At 24.1% G+C, this 23,947-nt stretch overlaps 1 protein-coding gene across 2 annotated transcripts in view; it reads right to left on the reverse strand.

The window, feature by feature from the left end:
• Positions 1-1,397: 1,397 nt before the first annotated feature.
• The window catches only part of LOC145829379 (membrane-associated phosphatidylinositol transfer protein 1-like), a 40,897-nt gene continuing 18,347 nt past the window's right edge, over positions 1,398-23,947 (reverse strand). Inside the window, exons 16-30 of one of the 2 annotated variants that reach the window (XM_082937149.1) lie at positions 22,959-23,195; positions 22,584-22,737; positions 22,010-22,151; positions 17,950-18,026; positions 16,164-16,262; positions 15,407-15,499; positions 11,489-11,637; positions 7,162-7,299; positions 6,529-6,669; positions 5,213-5,331; positions 4,492-4,641; positions 3,064-3,247; positions 2,646-2,774; positions 2,334-2,414; positions 1,398-1,862 (exon numbers count right to left, since the gene is read on the reverse strand). In XM_082937149.1, the coding sequence (XP_082793275.1) occupies positions 1,800-1,862; positions 2,334-2,414; positions 2,646-2,774; positions 3,064-3,247; positions 4,492-4,641; positions 5,213-5,331; positions 6,529-6,669; positions 7,162-7,299; positions 11,489-11,637; positions 15,407-15,499; positions 16,164-16,262; positions 17,950-18,026; positions 22,010-22,151; positions 22,584-22,737; positions 22,959-23,195 (1,956 nt within the window). In that variant the 3' untranslated portion in view covers positions 1,398-1,799. The remainder of the gene's footprint in view (positions 1,863-2,333; positions 2,415-2,645; positions 2,775-3,063; positions 3,248-4,491; positions 4,642-5,212; positions 5,332-6,528; positions 6,670-7,161; positions 7,300-11,488; positions 11,638-15,406; positions 15,500-16,163; positions 16,263-17,949; positions 18,027-22,009; positions 22,152-22,583; positions 22,738-22,958; positions 23,196-23,947) is intronic. The other variant, XM_082937150.1, reaches the window with a different exon arrangement.

The following is a 23,947-nucleotide window of genomic DNA, read 5'->3' on the forward strand; positions in this document are numbered from 1 at the left end:
AATACTTACTTTAGAATATTGCTTTGTTGTTAAACTTGCATAAAATATTTTTATGATCTCTAAAGTGGTAATTTAAATGAAAACATTTTATCACATTAACTTGTAAAATTTTCAATCACATAAATTAATTTTCAAGGTTTTTGTAAAGCTTTGTAATTTCATATCTAAACTTTCCAGCTCATTAATAAGAAAAAAAAGAACTTTTTTTTTATTTAATTGCAGAAACTTTACGTTTATTTTAAAGTAATTTAAAACTTCAAATAGGCATTTAAGGAGACAGGTTGTATAGACTGTTCTATCTATAAGCACTTTGTGTATTAATTTAATGATTAATTTGGTTGTAAAACGGTTATGTTGAATGTAATCTAATTAAATACGTATTTTATGTAGTAGTTTATACTTTTGGTAGTATTTATTATTTAAGACAAGTTAGTTAAATAAAGCAATTTCAAGCGCAAAAAAACAAGTAAGTAAAAGAAAGTATTTAAACGCATAACAGATGTATAAAAAACTCTCTCAAGTTTTTCTGTGGTAGTTTAATATGCATTTCACTACTTTTCGTCAGAACCTAACAGAAGAACAAATTTAAAACTATGAATAGTTTTATTACTAAAAATACCAAAAGTTAAAACTAACAAAGTAATTAGCGCATATTAAACTATCACAGAAAAACTTAGGAGAGTGTTTTATATATTTGTTATGCATTCAAATTAATTAGCTAACAATGTTTGAAGTTTAAAAAAAGTATTGTAACTTTTTAAAATAGCTTTACTAAAAATCTTAGTTATTAAATAAAAAATCACTAATGTTTCTTACTTTTTTAATAAAACAATGTTTAGAAACAAAATAAAGCAAAGAGTGGTAAAATAAAAGTTTTAGTTATTAAATGACAAATTAAACTAGAATAGAACAATACATTAACAAAAAGTAAAAATCTTACATATCAAAATACTTTTTAAAATGTAGACTTTTTAATGTTGAAAAGAAAAAGTTTTTTTATCTGGAAAATAAAACCTACATACTTGGTTAAAAATAAAATTTAGTTGCAAATTTTGACAAACTTAACTAATTTGAAGTGAAATTAAACTAACCAAAACGATTTATTACCCAATCGGTAAAAACTTATTGTTAATTCATAAAAATAACTTATAATAAAAAATAAAATGAAAACACAGACTTTGGTAGCAAACACATTATGTATTTATTTTGACAACTGACTTTTATAAACTTAAAAACAAGTGTTAAATTCCAGCAGCTATATTTAGACATTGTTTTTGTGTTTTTATGATAAAAAGAAAGCTTATGATGTGTAAAACAAAAACATAAAAATAAATAATCTCCAAATCTGTGAAATTGCACGAATTAAAAAATTATTTGATTTAGAACTATTTTTGTTGTGATACATTTGTATTTATATAATGAACAGAAGTATAAGTTTAATAATATTTCATTTATGTATTATTAATCCTAATAAGTATTTTGAAAAAAAAAAACTAAACAAATCCATTACAGAATAAAAACATGGATTTCAAGAAAAAAATATAACTTAAAGTGTAGAAGAAATTAAAAGATTGTCACACAAATTATTAAACAGTTTTATAATTTGTAGGAAAGGCTAGAAAATAAAATTCTTTAAATTTCGTAAAAAAGAACTGTTTATAAATTTTTATCCAAAATGGATTACGTAATTATTCTTTTAAAAACAAAACTTTTGGATTATTAAAACATTATAATATAAAAATCTTGAAAATATTATTTATAAAGGGCAGTGGTCTATTAGAAATATATAAATTTTTTAATCAGTGGTCTTTTTTGCTTTTCTTTCTGTTTGTATTCCTAAATGATCTTTTTCCAAATATTTCCTGATGAAAATATAAATGTTTCGTTAAAATGTCTTGTTTTAATTTCAAAATTATGGGTAACTTAATCATTATTATTATTAAATAGTTTTTTAGTTACGAAAACCATTAAAATTAATTTCACAAGTTTTTAATTTAGCAATAGAAAAAAGTTTATTTTAAAAGGTAGTTGAAATACTAAAAACACAACTGTATAAAAAAACTATTCGTATTTGCAATTGTTTAATTTATAAAGAAGAAACCAATATGCTAAAGATATTATTTAATTTTGACAAAAGTATATGTTGTTACAACACAAAATGTATATTATTTATACAAAATATTTACTTAAACTCTTCTAAATTTTTAATTTAGTACAGACCACTCTGTAAAAGATGTACCAGTTTTTTTTAAATATTTATAGTTGAAGTTTAAAAACTTTGATAAAAAGTTCAAATTAATTTAAACTAAGTATTTTTAACATATCAAACAAACTTTAGCATCGAATTTAGCAGGTGAAAGAACTTCAGGTCTGTGAAGATCGTCTAAATGGTCAGGATACCCATTTGGTAACCACTGAAAAATTAAACTTATTTCAGTTACTAATACAATATTGTTTTTTATTACTTTAATCAAATATTTTATATTTCAAGTTCTTGACTAGTTTTTATAGTATACAAAAATTATATAATTGATGACAACTTTTTTGTTCTTAAAATAAAACTTGAAAATTGATTATAAGTGATAAAACAAAACAATATTTTACAATTTAATAAGAACGTTCAGTTACAAATAAAATCAACTAACAGTGCAAGTATTTTGGGTTTGTTTTTTAGATTTACCCAATATAAATACTTTATCGTGTGGTATGGGTAGTTGATTGTAAACTGCAATATCTTTTGATGAACCGTAAGCTGCTACATATTGTAAGTTGCACTGTTGAATTATAAAATAAATTAAAAATAATTAAAAGCAATAAGTACTTTAAAAAGATTATTTCGGTTGCTGATTTATAAGTTGCAAGTTCAACTGTATTAAAAAACTTTATACTTATTTAAGCATTAAAAATTACTTAACAGTTAAAATTTTGAGAACTCTGTACGATAATTACAGTATTTTAGAAACTAACCAAATAAAACATTTTTTAAACTTAATCACTTTTTCTGCTTTTAAAATGTTTTCGGTTAATAACACTCAACATAAATAAATAAAAAAAAAATATTACTTCTTTCTGTATGTTCTTCAACGTATTCGCCTTGCTACTCAAGAAGTTGGTTATATTAGTGTCACAAAAATAAAGTGGTCCGAATGGGAAATTGTGACGTAATAACCACGTCAGAACCGACTTCTTCTGAAGGTCTGGGCGAGCTGTGACGTATGTGATGACGTAACCCATCTGCTGCCATCTCCTGAGGGTGAAAAATATAAATTATTATACACTAACAGTTGTTTGTTTATAATTGCTATTTACTCACTACCTATTTTTGTAATATTTTAAATCTTACTACATGCATTTATTATTTTTATATAATGAATAGATTCAAAAAACACGAAACAAATCACTTTGTGTGCTAAAATTCGACCAACTGTTTACAAAAAGCATCTGTTACATAGGCATTATACCTTAATAATTTTTTAATCTATATTCAAATAGATTTATGCAAATTATATATTTTTTCGCGACCGGTTTCGGTGGCAAGAGATTGCGACTTTTTCAAGCAAAATCTCTTTACATCACAGTAAATTGAGCATTCTTTTTAAGTTAAGGCAAATAACTATATAATCTATATCCAAAAACAATAAATGTTTAAAACAATCTAAATGGTAAAAAATAATTGAAAAAACTGTGATAAGAGCTGAGTTCTGGAAGTTGTAGTGAAATCAAGAATATTAAATGTAAATACTTAATAAGAAAACAAATATTAGTAGATGTTTATAAAGTATATTTGTAGTGTTACTAAAAATACATAGATTGAATGATAAATGTTTTCATTTATTGATTTATAAGATTTTGAAAGTTTTACGTTGCGAACCGTTAAAATGTAATTTTATTGCAAATAAAACCAAAATAAATATAACTTTTTAAACAAGTTTGAGAGCAGAAATATTTAACATAAGTATAACATAAACATCTACTAATCAAACTAATATTAAAATAAGCGAACTAATAATTTAAACAGATAAACGAGATAAATTTACCTTTTTTTTTAAGTAACTTTCAATGTTTTTTATAAAACAGTTTTTTGATAAATGTGTGTTTTTTGTTTAAAAAGTCAGTTGAACTAACTTAACTAGCAAAAAAAAAACATACAGAAATATTTTTTAATACATAAATATACAGACTATGCTAGTATTATGCTTTTTTACAAATACAATAGTTTAGTAATTTTCGAAATATTTACAAAAAGTTTTACACGACAGAGTTAATAAAAAAAAAACTAGCCAATGAAAACTTTAAAACCTAAATTAAAAAAATTTATTAAAAATTAATATAAATACTTACAATTATATTTTTATAAGAGTGTTAAACCTGAGCCAATGGACGCACAATGGAAAAAAGTTCATGCATTTGCAGAAAACTAAAATACAAAATTAGTAACTTACTTTTATACTTAACCGAAAACCTTTTTTAATTTATCAAATAATTACAAACCTCACGACATCAACAGCTGAGGGTCTGACTTTGGGATCGTTGGCGAGTATTGAGAAGTTGGTCGTAAAAGATCCATCTATGCTGAAGACTACTGATTCTAATTGGGGTGGGATTACTGCTAAGTAACTATCCGAGTATGTCATATCACCTCTGTGGAAAAAATATTAATAATTATCAAAAACTATTATCAACAACTGATTCTAATTTCTCCTAAGTAGGATTCTGAATATGTCATATCCCCTATGAAAATATATTTTACAATTTTAAATTTTACTAAGAAGTAGTTTTATACCCCAACCCTTGAAAAATAAGTGCAAAAAAATAAAACATTTATTTTTAGTAACAAGTTAAAGCTAAACCTAAAGAACAAAAATAGTATTATTGAGATGTATTTATTCTAATAATATATATCATCATGTTTAAGCATAAGAATGTGTGTGCGACATATATTTTTGCGAATTGTTATATAACTACTTGTAATTAATTTTTTTTAAAGTTGTACCCTGAGCTAAAAAACGTTTATTCTTTTATCTTAAACACAATTGTCAAAATAACTAATCGATTGAATATTGAAGCTTTGATATTAACAAAAAGAAAACACAACAACAAATTAATTTAATTAACAACCACTGCAACCTGGTACATTTTTAAGTTGAAAAGTGTTTGACTTAAAAAAAAAAGTATTAAACTAATATACTAATAACACATATGTCTAACCCACCTAACAAGCATTCTAATCTGGTACAATCCTCTTTGTAATTTATCTTCAGATGGTAGAATGTAATTAATTTTACCGTGACTTGCTTGCTGGCTTGACAATAATTTCCATTCGTTTGTATTCTGTATATGTTATAAATAAAATAATGAAAAAAAAATTAGACAGATTATTCAATTTAGCAAAAAGAGTTAAACGTTAAACCCTATGCAATAGATACTCGAATTTTTTAATATTTTCAAAACATGCAAAAAATAAGTGTATCCATTGGCAGACGGCAGGTATATTTATAAAAATACGTAAAAAATACACAAATACATGAAGGTATAGAAACATGTTTGCCATAATAACTAATTACTGCGGACAAAAAATTAATAATTACTTGTTATCAAGAGTAATGAAGATATATATTGCTATTGATAAACGAAAGTTATTTAATCAAAAAGGAGTTGTTTTGGAATAGATTAATATTTTACGTTCTATTACAAAACTAAAATATCTTTTTTACAAAAATCTAAATTACAGCAGTTAAAACTTAATCGAATAAAAACTATAGTTTCAACTTATGTTGGTGATTAAAGCTTAACGAGTACTAATTATCTCAATTTAAACTGATTAAAAAAAGAACTAGCAATTTTTTGCCTTAACTAAATCAATAAATATCTGTATATAAAGAAAACGAATCATTTGCACGGACTTTTTTCGATCAACTTAAAAATTAGTCACATTGATATTTATGTTAAGCTTATTTTAATTGCAGCTTTAAAATTGGTATAGTCAACCCAGGGTATGAAATTAAACATTTTCAATGCTTAATTACTGGTTCTGGTTTACATTATCACAAATCAGCCTAGTTTTAAATTGAGTAAACACAAACTAGTTCTAATATATTTATAAAGAACTAAACTTTAGTTTTTTTAAGGTCAAAAGTAAAACAAAAGAGTGCTGTAAATACTATATATGACTATCAAAAATGAATGTAATTAAAATCCAAGACAGTTTTTTCCAAAACTTTATTTTTAAGTTAAAGTTTTTCATTTAGATTTTTTATACACAATTAAAAAAACAATTTAATAAATATATCAATTAATAAAACAAACAAAAGAAAAACTTTAAAAAGTAAAAACTAAAAGTTTAAAAAATACTGAAACATTACATTCACGGATATGTACAGAAACTGTTTTTATTTAAGCTGTGTCTGTAATAACTATTTATGAAGAGCTAGAAGACAAAAAACTTTAAACGTAAGATTAGAAAATATATTAAGAAAACTCAAATTTTAAATGATGTATATTTTTGTATACAAAAATAAAAAAACTAACAGTAAAATGAACGTATATGTCAATTGTCTCATCATGTAATGACACCATATCCAGTGGACCGTAGCAAAACTTTCCCGCCAAATTTTGCTGGTTTCCCTCCAAAACAACAGTGTCCTTGGATCGGTGGTTCGCGCTTAAATTCTGTTCGGGAAAGTTTTGAGATCAGTAATATAACTATTAAATATATTATTTGGCAACACCAAGCAAAAAATTCCCGTACTCGTGGAATTTTTTAGTTTGAAAATTTGTGCAAAACAATTACAACTTAGCTTTTTAGCTAATAAATATACTAAACGCGATCTTTAGTTAATTTCTTTACACAATCGTGCCTACTAGACTAACATTTTATTGAAAAACTAGCTTTTGAAATTATTTATTTTTATAGTATCATTTACAAAAACTACAAGCTACCAAAACTCTTTCTAAAACTTCTGGCACACTAACAAAAAAAGTTGTTTATCCCCTATTTATGACCTAATTTGCAGAGTCAAAAACTTTAATTGAAAATCAACGCTCCACAAAAGCTTATCAAGGTTAAACTGTATTTGATAAAAAAATAAGCTAAAACGGTTGTTTATTTTCTAAAAACAATATATATATATTTTTTTTTTTTAATCAATAAAAACATCTGACCCCAATTTTGAATGAGGTTCTTTTGTGTTTCCACTTTTGTCGCTGAATAACTGGGTCAAAGGTTGCCCCGTCACCCAAATCGAATGATACTTGCTGATGTTGACCTACTTCTTCTACTGGTTGCTCCTGATTGAACATCTGTTTAGTTAAAAAAATATATTAAACACTTATTTCATGAGACCTATTGTATCATCAAGTAGCAAAAATAATATGAAAGAAATAAATATAGACTAAGACATACTGGTATTTTTATAAGTTTTACAAGTAAACCTTTAGGTAAAAACACATTTTACAAAACTAATAAAAAAACTGATTCCTTCATAGTATGTATACTTTCACATTTAAATATTACTCATGGCAAAAAACAAGATCAATTAAGTGCATTTTGTATACATACGTTTAAACAGTACTGACGTTGCTATTTAGTCATTAGTTTTAAAACCTATGTGACCCAAGTTTCGAAAACAAAATTTTCATTTTCCTTTAAATGTGTAAAATCAAACAATAAAACTTAATCACTGAAAAAAACAAAGAGCATTTAAGAACAACTTTTTAGTAAAATGTTTTTAATTTTTTCTTAAATGATTTGTTCCTATCAGTAGATTACTTTGTAAAAAAACTTACATGACCTAAAGTTTTAAAAGTTGCTTATTAATATTTCCATCTCACTCGAGTTAATTTCGATTGTAAAATAAATACCACTAAATAAAAACAAAAAAGTATTATTAAGTAATTATATTTGATAAATAATTTGCTACCTTCTAAAACTTTAAAAATAAGTACTTTTTAATTTAACCTAACTAAAACCTTAAAAATGATTGATTATAAACACTTAAAAATGTTGTATTATTTTTAGAATAGAAACTAGTGAATTATATAGTTTGTTATAGTAATTAGTAAATTTACACTAGATTTTATTGACACAATTATTGAAATTTTATTGCACTTCTACAAAAAGCAAAGGCAAAGTTTTAAAAAACAGCTAAAAAGTAATTATAAAAAATAATTAAACTAGTTTTGTTTAAACTAAGCTAATAATTAGTAATCAAACCCAAAATTTAAAACATTTATATGTAAAAGCGACTTTCGTAATCTATAAGTTTTATGTAAGTATTTTATCTAAATTTCAAGACAATTAGAAATAACATATATTTTTTAACAATAGAAAAGTAAGTGTACAAAAGAAAGATTTTATTATCAATATTAAAACAAGTAAAACAATCTGTTATCATGATAGGAAACATAACCTCATTAGTTTAGCATTATTACATTGTTTTCCCACACTCTACATTTTGAAATTATTAATAAATCGATTGATTTTAAATATGCAGTACATATCAGTTTTAAAACTGACATTTTAATTAGTTGTTAACATTTAAATAAATATCAAGTTTATGTATTTATAGAGGTATTGTGATTTTTAAAATTAAATGTAAATCATTGTTATATTTATAAAATAATGAACTTTGCACAGTATCAAATGCACTTTAAACAACTCTGCAAATGCTTGTATTTACGTCTTTTGTAAAATATTAATAAATTAAGAAGACATTGTGTTGTTTTGTAATTAGATATATTCAAAAATGTTTCATCTAACATTAATGTACGTAATTATATTCAAAAAAAAAAAGAGTTTTTGAACATATCATAACAATCAGTATTTATTAAAATCTAAAATATATTGATCTTTAGTTTAATTGTTGAAACAAAATAAAAACTTAAACTAAATATTAGTTTTGAAAGTTTTTTAACTTGACAAATAAGGTAATTTTTCAGTTCAATGAACTACAAATTTTTTAACAAGCAACCAAAAATTTTAAAAGTTATTAAGGTGTTCAATGGTTCATATAAGTTATTCAAATTAAAACAAATTATTTTTATTAAAAGCGTATTATGTCTATTTTTACGTGTTTTAAAAGCCAGTTGTATAATGTTTCATAATTTAATTTTATGTTTTTTAAAACTAACCACTTTTATTAAAAAAAAAAAAAAAACTTAAACAAAAAAAAATATCTTTAAGAAGTGCGTATAACTGCCAATTAAATGTTTTTTTTTTCCATTTCAATTACAATTTGTGTAAAATATATTGGATATTTTTAATAAAAATTTGTTTTTATCTTTCAAAAATCGTAAATCAACAGTTTACCTCAAAAGTTGAAGTAAGTTGTTGAAATTAAAACAAACAAAATTTATTAGTAAAGTGTGTGTAATTGCTAATTAATTAAGACTTAGAATTTTTTTTTATTGATATTTATATTATAGTTCATATGAGTTTTTGAAACTTGAAGAAATACCATTTTAAAAAGCATATTGTTGTCAATTATTAAAAAAATATTTTTTTCTTCATATACTTTAAAAACTAAAGCAGTAAGTTCATAAATATGAAGTAACTTCACATTTTTAAATTGAACACCAGTAACAAACTCTATGAAGTGCTAATTACCAATTTAAGAAAACTTTATTTTTCAAATGAACTATAATTTACGTCATAATTAGTTAACAGTTTTAATAAATAATTCTTTTTTATTATTGAAAAACAACCATTCACCTAAAAATTTCAATTAAGTTAATGAAATTAATACAAACGAATCTTATTACAAGCGAATTCTTGTCATTTATAAAAGCTTTCGTATTTAATCAATGTATATTTATTTTCGATAGCATGATTTACAAAGAGTTGATATAAGTGTTAAACTTCAACTGTAGATTTAGTTCAACTTAAAAAAACTTTAACTATTAAAACACTAGTTCTACGATAGCCTATAATTGCCAATTATATATGCTTTTTAAATTTCAATAGACCTTCAACACAACAATAAATGTACAATTTTTGTTATAAAGTATTAGAAAACGGAAGAAAATAAAACTATGAAGCGTGTATAAAAACAAATTAAAGATTTATTGTTTGTTTCAATTAAGTTTGTATGGTTTTAGATGATATATGTAATTTACAAACAAACTAGTTAATAATTAAACACCTTATAAATTTATTTTATAAGTGTATACAAGTCGTAATTATAAATTCATACACATTATGTAAGTTTAGTTATTTTAGTAATTCAAAAAACAACCATTAAGTGTATTAATTACCAGTTTAAGTCTTGTCTTCATTTCAATTCATAACATAAAACAAAAAGTTTTTAAACTATTTAAATAACTAATAAAAAAACTTAGACTTTTAAAGAGCATATAAATTGTCATAGTAAATTCATACAAATGCCACATTATTACACAGCTTCTAAAATGAAATGCGGATGAGATACTTCTTATAAACCGACAAAGTTGATGCAAATTTAATTTAAATGACATTTAAGCCGGTTTTTATGTGCACTGTATATGATCTCAAATGACTTTTGAACTTTTTCTTCAAATTAGTTTAAATGATTTAACTTAATTTGTTTTTTTTTTTGCACTTATACATTTTAGAATAACAGAGTTTGCTATTTGAAAACACTTAAAATGTTTTTATTATTTGAAAATTGCATTATCTATAAACAAACTGTGTACAAAGGTTGGAAACAAATACTTCAAAAAATTTTAAGTTTTAGTCTTCAAACATTTAACTAAATATTTATGAGGTTTATAAGTTAGAAAAACTCGTTTAAATTAAAAGTTTCAATTTATTTTGTTCGTTTCTGCACTTTCAATGGTAACAATGAAAGTGTTTTTAAACAGTCTGTGTAACATGAACATATTGTCACATGAATTACAATACAATGTATACAGGTGTTAAAGTTCTTTGTTGTTGTTTTTAGATACTAATAGTTTGTTTTGTGTGAAGCTTGTGTGGCCTAAACTTTGAAATGAAAGGTTTTAGAAAGCTTGAATAAGCAAGATTAAAATAGATATTTGCAGCAATTTAAAGAGCATTTATCTACAACTTTTACATATATATTTGTAAAAAGTGCTAGAAAGCTTTGTTTTTATTTTTTTATTGTAAAAAACTATACCACCCAAACCTTTAAAAAGACACATTTTCAGTCCATAAAGTTCAGAAATGTTTGTAAATTTATAAGATTTTAGTTTAAAAATATTTTTTATAATCTATAAAACCTATGTTTAATTTTTTTTATTGGTAAACTTAAACTGTAAGTATTTTTTTACTCTTAGTATTTGAACAGTTTTGTAGTAAAACATTTAAACGTATAACTAAGTACATTAGCATCTAAAATGTATACAATAATTTTTTTATAAATCTAAACCTGTCTTAATGAGAAGGCAGCAAAATCAGTGCCAATCATTAATAAAAACTAAACATGACATGGCAAAATAACACAACATTGTTATAAAATTAAACTGATTACAAAATAATAAAAAACATCCTAACCTGTCTGATTGCAAAGGCTGCGAAATCGGTGCTTTCCCAGAAACTGGCGTGGTGGAGATGAGCCAATGAGGACAAAGGAAATGTTGACAGTTCTGACGGACTGAATAAGGAGTAGTCGATACGCTTGCTACCCCACCACGTGTTCAAAACTGAAAACATTGTAAACAATTTTAATCGGTATACCAGGGATTAGTAAATTTTTTAAACATAATGGTTAAAAGTTCGATACGGCCGATAATGATTAGTCTATACATTTGTTGCTACCTAACCGTGTGCTCAAAACTGTTTGTAAACATATTTATTTTGTATATCAGGGCTAAAAGTTTTAAAAACAGTTTTAAATGAATTTTATTAACGTTTCAAAAATTTAAAACGTATATAAAACATTTAAATAACAGAGTTTTAAGATTATCGTGGAAAAAATAACTTTTAAAATCATGACTTAACTAATAAGTAATATCAATGCAAGTTTTAAGATTATATAAGTAAAGACAACTATTAATTCTATTTAAAAGTTTAACTTGATATTATCAACATTTAATTGATAACTTTTTTAACAGAAAGTTTTAAGTTAGGGAGTGTTTTTCAACTGTTTACAGTTTAACTAAATGCTCTATTCATCGAAAATTAATAATAAAATAGAACTTTAAGTTTATCGACAGATTATTTTGTGACTGTGAAGTTGTATAGTAAATTTATCATTTATTAGAAAATAATTTTTATAAACTTCAAGTAGCATGTTATTTTTATTTAAGTACTAAGCATGCACATGCAAAATTAAATTATTATAAATATATCTATGCATATGATACTATATGAAAACAAAACAACTTTTTACTATTTGTTAAGTTGAAAATACATAAAAGACCACTTATTAAATTCAAAAACACTTTTAAAATCTTTTTTTGTATAATTTATTATAATATTTACGTATGAAACTTCTTAACCCCTTTGTATTTGTTTTTCATTTTAGCTTGACCCAACTTTTATTGGACTTACCTATCGTTCTGTTATAGCTAAATTCATTAAACCATATGTTGCTTTTACGTCTTACTTTTTATAGCTTAGGTACAATTAAGATTTTTTCAGAACCTTGTGTAGTTAATTGTTAAACTTTTTTAAATTCAAATTGAAAAACAACAATGACTACCGATTAAAATCGATATTCTTAAAATTCAAATAGTAAATATCAACTTAACCTTTGTAGATTTATTTCTATTTAATTTAAGCCAACCTTTATTGAATTTACCTATTTTCATATCAAATAAAACAATCCTTTTATTGGAAACAAAGTTTACGTTTTGAATTAAGACGTTTGCGTTCCAATTCGCAAACGTTTCGGCGTCAAAACTTACTATGACGTCACAAATCGATCTGATTCGGAATTAGAGACAAAATAAACTCGGTTTGGAAAACAAAAAGCAAACAAACCGCATTTAGACTCAATAAAACGCGAAAAGCTTTTAAAAAGTCCGAAAATCTTATTTTATACGCACAGGACAGAATAAACTTCTCAATTAAATGTTTTGATTTTTATTGTCCTGCACCGCGGAAAGTCTAAGCACTTAATCCTAAGTGGTGAATAATTTATAAGGTAGACAGTAAGTGAAATAACCGATCATAAATCCGATTGAGTGGTTCAGTTCAGTGTAGGAAATTTAATTTTGCCAAATTAAAATTTGTTGATTTGCCTTCACAATGCAATGTAAAATTTTGTAGTTTTTGCAGAGTAATAAAAAGTTTTTATTTATTTGTTTAATTTCAAGAGTTTGTCAAAGATACGTATGATTTGACTTTAAAATCAAACTTTTTAGTTTGCTAGAGATTTTGAATAGTGTTAAAAAATTAATTGGTTAATTTATAAGAGTTTTTGTTGGGTTTATACTAAAAGTAAAGCGCTTTTTAAACATGTTTGAATAACTAAACTGTTTGACAGATTTAAGCAAAAATTGTTGCGTGTATTTATAAATTAGTAAGCATTGAAAAGACGTTTAAAAGTATTATTGATAAAAATATTATACAGCTTTATAACTTAAGTTTATTTAAAAAACAACTAATTTGTAAATTGAAATTTTAACACTCCTAATTGATTCAGTAAATTTACATACAATTTAAGTTGAAAAAAAAACTTAAAATATAGTAAAAAGTCACGTGTCTAGAATTAAACGGATATAACACAGTATTTAGTGTTTTTCCAAAGGTAATTAAAACTCTAATATTACATATATATAGTAAGGTATTTTAAAGACTTAGAGTTTCATAAAGTCAACTTAATTTGTATATAAATTTACTAAACCAATTAGGAGTTACGAAGTACATACTAAAGTTTCCGGAATTTAACGGATATAACACATTATTTAGTGTTTTTCACAGTGTTATTTTACTTGTATTTTAAAGATTTAGAGTTTCAGGAAATTAACCAAATTGTATGTAAATTTGTTAAATCAATTTGGAATGTTTAGCATTAAAACGCTTAGTGGAAAAATTAATTTACTTTATCATAAAAACACTTACGAAAATCTAAATTGACACTAAATTTACCAGATTAATAACGTGAAACTAGAAAATTCTAAAAACAAATATAAAAGTACACTTATACATTAAGTAACTATAGTAAAAGTGTACAGTATTATCAATTAAAATCAAAATATACATGTACAACTACAACATGTTTAACAAATTAACATTCGTGACATTTAAAAATTTTGAGTGATAATGAGATCTATATATTTTGTTACTAGCTAAAAACACAAAAAAAAGTCAAAACGTTTGGGTTAATAGTAGCAAATAGATTTGTTTTAAAGCTTTAATGTAGTTTGCAAACTACATTTTTAAAAGATTTTATTGATTTGTTTTAATCAATTTAATGTTATGCTATATTTTTAATGCCTTAATTATATACTGAGCTTAAAAAAACAAAAATAAATACAAAACATGCATACAAAAAATTGACCAAAACTGAAATCTTTATACAAACAATAACATTTTCTTAAAATAAACATTTGTTCACAAATTAAAACAGGTTCAATACTTTTATTTAACATGCAGAATATTGGAATCAACATTATATATTCAAATTCTATTTTTACATGTAATGTACTAAACTTGCATGCAAAAATTTAAATAGACTTTTATTAGGAAACTACCGATATATAAAGATACATCAACAACAAATAGTAAAATATACCAATGAGCCTATCTATAATAACATCTAAATATATTTCTACATTTGATCTATGGAGATGGGTCACTTTTGCACGAAGTCTTTTTTTAACGAGTTTCAATTTTTAATTAAAGCTATAATGAGTTTAAAATTGTAATACAATTAAAACGAACCTAATTAAAACTTAAACAAGCATTAATGGAAAACTAAACTTAAAAAAAAGAATTTAAAATTTAAACATAGCAACAATAAACCTTAAAAAAATTAGCGAAAAAAATGACTTTAGTGCAAAATAGACTCTTGTGCATATTTTACATCTACCCGTGATCTATATAATTACAAGAGAAACCAGCTGTCAAATTTTTGTTTGGAACCACCAAAATATGTACATCAAAAGAAAATAAGGAAATTGCTATTCAGTGAACAGATCTGACATACTTCTACATCTAGTGTACTACAATTTGCATGCCCCAAAATAGATTATGTATCATGTATATAAAAACACCACAACTTAGAAAAGTGAACGTTTAATTTTTTAAAATCTAACTCTTCATATATTGTACCAATTTAGTATGTAATAAATACTAATGTGAACCGTGTTTTAATTTTGAAATATACTTTTACATGACATCTACTGAACTAGAAATACAGAACATTAAAAGCTACATTAAAAGAAAACTACAATGTATACGAACAGCACAAAGTGATTACTATTAAGTGAACATATCTAACATGCAACTACGAGTAAAACTAACTGTCGGTGATGTCTCTGTAATTAGAAACAGCAAAAAGCGAGTTGGAATCTAAAGAACTCAGCCGAGTCAACCTGCCGTTTTGCCAATCTAACGCTGGAAATACATGCAAAACAATTAAAATGAACAGAAAAAAGCCCAAAAAAATAAAAACAAAGTTTAAAACAAAATTTTAGGGAGCAATAAGAATAAAATAAATAAAATAATTTCTGGGGTTTATAGTGAGTGGCTAGTACATTTGTTTTCAAGCTCTAATGCAGTTTGCAAATTACAACTTTAAAAGGTTTTATTGATCTGTTTTCAAACAGTTTAATGTAATAATTTTTGTTTTTTATTGCCGTATACACAATGAACCTAAGCTAAATGGTACACATGATTTTTTGTGTGTATTTTTTGTTAACGTAATTGTTTAAAAGAATAATGGTTTGCATTCATGTGACTAAATTTTATTTCAAAAACTAATATTTTGAAATATTAACCCAAAACTGACTTATTTCAGCATTAGGGAATATGAAACTAAACAAATAAGGAAAACATGTAAAAAGATATTTTTCGAGTTTAAATGTACATAAAATAAACTTTATTTCAAGCGCAAGCATTTTATTAGATGGTTTTATTAGATAATTAAAAACCTTCATTGATTCAAAATGTAATATAAACAAAAACTATCTTCATTCACTCCAAAAAAAACTGTACTTAAAGCAAATTCAAACAAATAATATAAAAAATAATTGAACTTTACATAATACAATAAACCAACCTTTATGATTGAAAGAATGTTGTCGATCTAACTTGCTGTTTGTTAGTCTGGGTGAATGATTTGGTGTGAACAAAACTGTATTGTTCAAAAGTGTTTCACCTGGAAAAATATAACAATCAAATTAAAATTCATAAAATCGTAAGTGAGTGAATTGCATTTTATTTAATTGTTTTAACGAGCAAAATAAAACTGTATTGTTGAGTAGTGTGTCACCTTAATTTTTTTTTAATTTAAACATATTTAGTTTTTTTAATAACAAATTCCCATACAGTGCTTCACTTTAACTAAAATAGCAAAAAGTAAGTAAATATTCTAAAAATCTATGTTACTTTTTATATGTGGAAAATTAAACTTCTAAGCATCTTATAAAAAACACCAAGTAGTTTCAGGTTAATGAAATAAATATTTAGGTTTTCTAATAATTAAAAAAAAAAAGTAAACTGGTTAACAGTGTTTCATTTATACATAATATAAAAAAATAATAAAACAAAACTGTTTTTTATAAAAATTAAATGGTGTTTAATTTTTTCTGTACTTACGTCTGTAGGGGATAAATAGTTATTAAATAAACTGAGTTGAGCAGTTTTATTATTTAACATTCATTGCTAATAAAATTATATAGATCAAATTTCAAGTACAAGCAGAGCTAGAACTGTTGTAGTTGTATTGGTTTAATATTTAAATAAAGTAAGTTAAAAGTTCAATGTTTTTAAAGTTTTCAAAATTTTTTTTTTAATTTTTTTGTTTGGAAATTTTAATTTTTAATTTTTCAAATTCTGTTCCGACGGAATTTTCTAAATATATCAAGGAACATTTCCTAAAAATTTGAGGTAGTTATCTCAAAAAACGTAGGAGGAGATAGATTTTTAGTGATTTTTAGTTATTTGCCGTTTTAGTTTGCGCCTCCCATAAGGATCCTATTGTTGCCTCCGACTTTGACCGGCTATATCTCAAAAGTTATTTTGATTTTTTTAAATCTGTAAAAAGCATCTTGTAGTTTAGTAAAAGTTATATAAAATAAGATCAAAAACAAACAAAAAAAGTATGTTTACCCCCCTATGCCCTTAAGGACGAAAACAAAACATTGTTTAAGCTTTTATAAATAATTAAAACAATAGTTGAATAATATTTAGACGCTACTTGTATTGTTCTTATCGTAACTACAATGTATTACCATTTAATTGAGATCAAAGTTCGTTTAAACTGCTTAAGCTTTTCTTTATAGTTTGTAAACTAATTTTACAAGAAATCCAAACAAACACTTTATTACTAGGTAAGTTTTGTTTGATCAAAAATGAAATGTGCTTCCGAAGAAATTGTAAACATTTAAACAAAGAGAAATGTTTATCTTTGTTTGATTAAAATGAGAAAAGTTCTATTGTTTGTACAAATTAAACAAAAGTTTGATGTTTTTATAACTTTGTTTGTTTTGAAAGTCAGATACTTCTATCTAAAATTAATTTAATAATACTTGAAGAATGTATTTCGATACATTAAGTCTATCAAAAAAGCTTTAAACTAATAAAAATTATCAAAAAAAACTCAACTATGTTGTTAAAATGACAATAAATCATTAAAAATAAAAACATGTTAAAACTAAAATACAGAAAAAAAAATCTTATACTTTTATTTAAAAAATTGTAGTGAAAAAAAATAATCTACTTATATTTATTGGCTGGTCATTGTTTAAGCTATCATAATTACAGAACAAATATTACATGTATAACACTAGTTTTAATATAATAACAAAGCTTTTATTTAACAACTTTTAAATACTATAACTTACCTATATTTATTGGTTGATCGTCACCATAAGGAAAATATCGGAAATTGGGAATTTTTGCCGAAGGTATTTGGGAAAACCTGTTTTGGGTATAAAAAAAAAACAAAATAAAAACTTTTTTATTTCAAAGTATTTTTCACTGCTTAAATTAGGATTAATTTTAATAGAACACCCTTCTGGTAGTTTTTAAACTAGTGTCTATGGATTTTAAGTTTAAAATATAACAATTGTAATAATTCTAAATAGAATACATTGTTTGATATTCAAAACTTAACATATTTGTTGGTCAATTCATCTTTATTTGGAAAAATACATAAATGTAATACATCATCTCTCATTCATCATTATTTATTATCGAATGAATACATTGACTTACCTTATTTTTTGTAAAATTTCAAACAAATTTTAATGTATGAAATATATTGCTTGTATTTAATTAAAAAAATATGTTGTATATAAGATCAAGTTAAAATTTGTTTTTAAATTGAACTATTTATCTAAATTTGAATTTTTTTTTTGTGTAACAATTCTTAAAAGGTATACGTTTATGTAAGCATAATGTGAGCAAAATTTGATAAAGTAGGAAATTTGGGAAAATTGTAAAATTTAATAAACTAGTTGCAAATAGCATTACAAATCTTGTTATTTTAGCAAAAATATAGAAAATTTGGAATTTTCATTTTATTTACTTAGGTAATTCTAATAAAATTTAATAATTTATTTGCATAACGTATTACAAATATTATAAATTTAATAAAATATATCAAATTAGGGATTTTCGACTTATGTTTTAAGGAAACGCTGATTAGATTAAAACCATCACATGCTATATTTTCTTTTTTCTAGCATTTTAAAAATAAACAAATTTAAAAAATGTAGTCTGCAATTTTTCAAAAATTACCTAATTTTATATTGAAAAATTTATGCAATATTTTACATATAATGCACGTATGAAAACTGGTTAGTTTTTGTCATTGCAGAACAAATATAGAAATATTATGCTTTTAAGTGAAAACTTTTAAGAGTTTAACAAATTAGGGTGTAAATAAAAAATTTGTATAAGTTGTAAAACATTTAAAATGTCATTTTAATTTTCGAAAACATGTGACTTCATACAAGCTATCAATCAAAATCTTATGAATTTATATGAATTCAAGTTCATATTCTGTTTCATATGATTGAATACACTACATAGAGTTAAATAAAAACACTTCCATGATAATAAATTAAATTTATTTAGCTTTAGTATGTTATACTTAAAATAATACTTGATTTGTAAACTTGGTTTTGAAAGCATTTAATATATTTTAATAAGGTTTAATGAAGAAATTGTAAAACTGTCAGTTTAAAGTTACGAAATCTACTTAAGATTTAAATTGTTTGTATAAAATTAATTTAATACCTTATAATTCCAATTTATTTACTATGAAAATAACAAGATGTTATCGGACGCTTTCCCATTACGCAATTGGAAACAGTTAAATGGTCAGAACACGAATTTATTTTGTCATATTAGTTAAATTAAATCTAGATATGTGTGTCATATAGTGTTTTATTGATTCTATATAAAGAAGTATTTGATATTTTGACTGAGAAAAAGTAAAAAAATTAGTTGAAAACTTTAGTGGGCTTGCAAAACAAATAATGAAAAATAAATTTACCGATAAGATTCTTACTAGCTTTTAATTTTTTATAAGTTTCCTGATTTTTACAACTAATTAAGGTTTTAGAATAATTCAGTTAAGAGTGCCATGTTTGAAATCAACAAAAAAGTTATTCTTTTAATACAACTAAGTATTTTTATTTATTATTACTCTACTTAAAACTAGAGCTTTTTAAAATAGTTCAAATATTTTTTCCACTATTTTGTAACTTAAATAAACCGTAATTACGAAATAAAAAAAGCTAATCGTATTAGAAAAAATTAATAAAAGCAAGGCTTATTGACTGCAACAGGATATAGGCGAACTTTTAAAAAACAATAAATCAAATAAATTACTTGTATTAAAATAGATTAACTTAATTAAATGAACTCTGAAAGTTCGTAACATTGTATTTATTTAGTTTTTATAATCTAAGCTCATAATAACTTTATTTTCTAAAACTTATTTTTATTATTGGTAATTGAAAGTTAGTGTTTCATGCTATATAAAATATTTTTTTAATAAAAACTAAATTAGTCTTAATAATTTCAAACTTTACTTTTTGAAATTAAAAAAAAAATTAAAAATTATAGAATAAATAGTTTGAGCACTACGAGTTATACTTTCTATTGTTAAAAAAAAATATAAGGTTGTATTAAATATTTGAAACAAATATTTATCATTAAAAAATTAAGGAGGTAGTTTTATTTTCATTTCATTTCAAAGTCTACTTTTATAAAATCTATTTACGGCAAAAATAATTATAGTCGTAATTATAAATATTCTTTCAATTCCAAAATGTAGTACAAGGATCTAACACAAAATGTTTAATTTTAGTAAATGTATTATATAGTTTAACTGAAGAGTATTTTAAGCATTTATGAGCTTAAAAACCCTTCATTTTATTTATAGTGCATTAAGATTAAAAATAAAGCATATTTTGGAAAGCATAACTGAATTGAAATTATAATCAGATTTACTGATATTGATTGAAAACTTTTTCACAACTCTGCTAATTGAGATTAATAAATTCTAGAGCAGTTATTATTTTAAAAATCAGAATAAATTGTTTCTGAAAGATAGTTTTTATTAAAAAATCAATTTTTTAATAACACCAGACTTAAAACTATCATTATCAATAAAAATGTTTATTCTACTAAAAATAATTTATAATTATGAATTTTTTTGACCCTCAACTAAAATTCTTATAGGTTCATTTCAAAACTAAAATAAATGTATAAAAACTTTAATAAAATCAAAAAGAAAACTAATTCGCAGTTTATAATTGTATTGAACTTGACTTACAAAATTCAATCAATAATACAAGAGCGAGTTTTTAACAAGTCAATAAATCATGGTGCATCGATTGTTGGTAACAAAACGTTTGAAAAGCTTACTAGAATTGCAGAGACAATTCAAAGAGTTTGCTCGAACTGAAGACTGCAGACTTGCGAACGTAAGCTAGTTCAAAAGCTCGGTTTAAAATGAATGATATAAGCTTTCTTTTTATTAGTTCTTAAAAACTTAAAATCAAGTAAGTTGTTATTGTATTAAGTTCAAATTAACTTACAAACTTTTGAACTTTAGACACTTGAATAAGGTAACTGTTTGTGATGTTTTGCAAAGCTACATGGTGCATTTGTGAAAACACAAACTAGATGAGTTCGTTTAAATTAAAATATAAAAGCTTTCTTTTATAAGTTCTTTAATGTTTAAAAGCTTGTAAATTGACGTATAAAGTCCAGAGTAATGTATCTTTAAATGTATTGTAACTTTTAATCAAAGTATCCAAAAACTATATCCAAATTTCAGAGATATTAACACGAACTAACTTTTACAAGCTTTTAAACTTTCATTGGTATTTTCGTAATTATCAGAAAAGCCACATAGTACACTTGCCAACACAGACTAGTTCAAAGAGGTCGTTTAAATTGAATGATAGAAACTTTCTTTTGTAGTGCATAAATTAAAAGCAAGTAGACTAACTTATAAAGTTCAGAGGAACAAATACAAAGCAAACTATAAACTTTTGAACCTTCTATTGATTACTTTTGTAGCTAAAACAAACTAGTTCTAAGGCATTCTTAGGGCTAAAAAACATTTAAATTAAACTTTTCACTGTTTGAATTATAGGTTAATAAAAGCACAAAAAAAAGTCTTAATAGATTGGTAGATTAAGTTCATCAAAAAATTACACATTTAAACTCAATAAAGGTATACTACGTACCTTACTTTTTGACAATAAATGAATCAACTCTTGTTGGGTTAGGACCGGATATTTATAACTACAAAATAATTAAAATCAGAGGATTTAGTTACTTTAAAAACTACTACTCTTTTAACAATCAATTCTAACAAAATAATAGTTTTCGACCGTATTTGATTTATTTTAACACATTAGAAATATCAAAAATACTTACTTTTCGTCAATGAACGGTTCGATCCTGGTTGAGTTGGGATCTGACGAGTAGAAAACATTGTAAACCTGACTGCACGAAGGTCTCTTGTGCTTGTTCGGTTTGTTGATACTTTGCAGCGCTAACACCAGTGATAATGGTGAACCTGAGTAAAAAATAGAAATATGTAAATATGATACATATTTTGATAAACTTTGTTATGATCATAAAAACAAACTGTAAAAAAATTATATTTTTATAATGCTTTATATATTTGTAAACCACAGGTTCGTATGATTCAGTCTTTTATAAAAAATAATTTGATTGATTGTTTAAATTTGATTAACTATGTAAAGTTAAACTAATCAGTAATTGTCTTAATTGTATACATAAACGAACATTTAAAGATATATCTCGTTTATTTACATAAACATTATTAATCTTACTTTTTAAATAAAACGCTTGATTAATTATCTATATGTACACAGACTAAATATTTTTTTATAGTTTTGTATACAATATAAGACAGTTTATTTCGTTTTTACATTATTCGATTTTACTACTTTATTCTATTTTTTATACATACAATAAAACAAACCCAACATGAAGAAATGTTCAACATGAAAATTGAGCAGTTCATTCTGGCTACCAACGAAACTGGTATTAGTTTTTCCATCCAAAGTGCTTGTTCTTCCTTTCTGCATTTTCTTGAGTTCCTCGCTTGAAAGTGAGTTGGCTAGCCGGATTGAACTCTGTTGTTGTTAATATAATATTGATTCAAAAAGATTTTATTTTCTTAAACCTGCAGAGAGTCTAAGGATGATATCAAAACTTTATAGTATATGTTTTATTGAAATACTTTGCCAAAACAGACTTGTTTGGTTACACGTAAACCTGATAAATTTATAAAAAACTACAAAATAAATTTTATAAAACATTCAATTTATTAAAAAATACTTTAATGAAAACAAACGTGTATGCTTTGGGGCGTGGAGGGGGGCTTCGAAGGGTAAAACTTAATCCCAGAATCCCCTGAATTGAGAACCTCGTTAGGACCCTGGTGCGAACAAGAAGTGACTGACCGTCGCGGATGACTGAACATCTGGTCACGTGGTTGCTGACACGCTTGAGCGAACATGGTCTGATCGCAGCGCGGAGATGGTGTTTGAAGTGGCGACTGGTCCTCGATTATATGGTTTGCTTCGGATGACTGAAAAATGGTGTTTTGGATAAAAGATGTCGGAAAACAATTAGTACTTTAAGGCGATAAAACTTATCAAAACACATTTTGTTTAATTTTTTATGTTATTTTCTACGGACTAGGTACGATAAAATAATATTTATAATTTAAATTGGTTGACGGTAGTTCTGGCTGTAACATATAAAATTTTTTAAAAGCTAACTTTTTAAACTTTGTAATTTTGATACTAATTTAGTTTAATTACAATAAACTATTGTATGGCTAAAACTATTAAAAGTGATTTTTGTAAGCAAAATTTTTCAAATCAATTATTTAAACCATTATGTACGGTTTGAACAATTATACCAACTTTAAAACTTTTTTATATTATTTTCTAAATCAAAACAAGTTCAAAACTAGTGTAATTTAATAATTAAACAAACTTTTGTTGTAATAAGTGTTCGCAAAACTACTTTTATTTGTAATTTAATTTTCAATGATCTTTTTACTGAAGCAAACCAAACAAATTTACTTTTTACTAAGTTTTATCAGTTGTTAAAATCAATAAAAATTTTATTATTTTTGTTTAATATATAAAACATTAATCGATTACTGCTGGCGCTTGTACAAAAGATTTATTAGATAATTTCAACTTCAGCGTAAAAGATTAAATCTGTTTATTAAACTTGCTTGTTATGCATTATTAAATATCCGTTAAAACTTAAATCATAAGCTTAAGAGGCAAATTATATGCTTATTCAATTTAAGTGCATTTAATCTCA

Source organism: Thalia democratica, chromosome 2 (genome assembly GCF_965202585.1).
Source record: "Thalia democratica chromosome 2, ktThaDemo2.hap1.1, whole genome shotgun sequence".
Lineage (NCBI taxonomy): Eukaryota > Metazoa > Chordata > Thaliacea > Salpida > Salpidae > Thalia > Thalia democratica.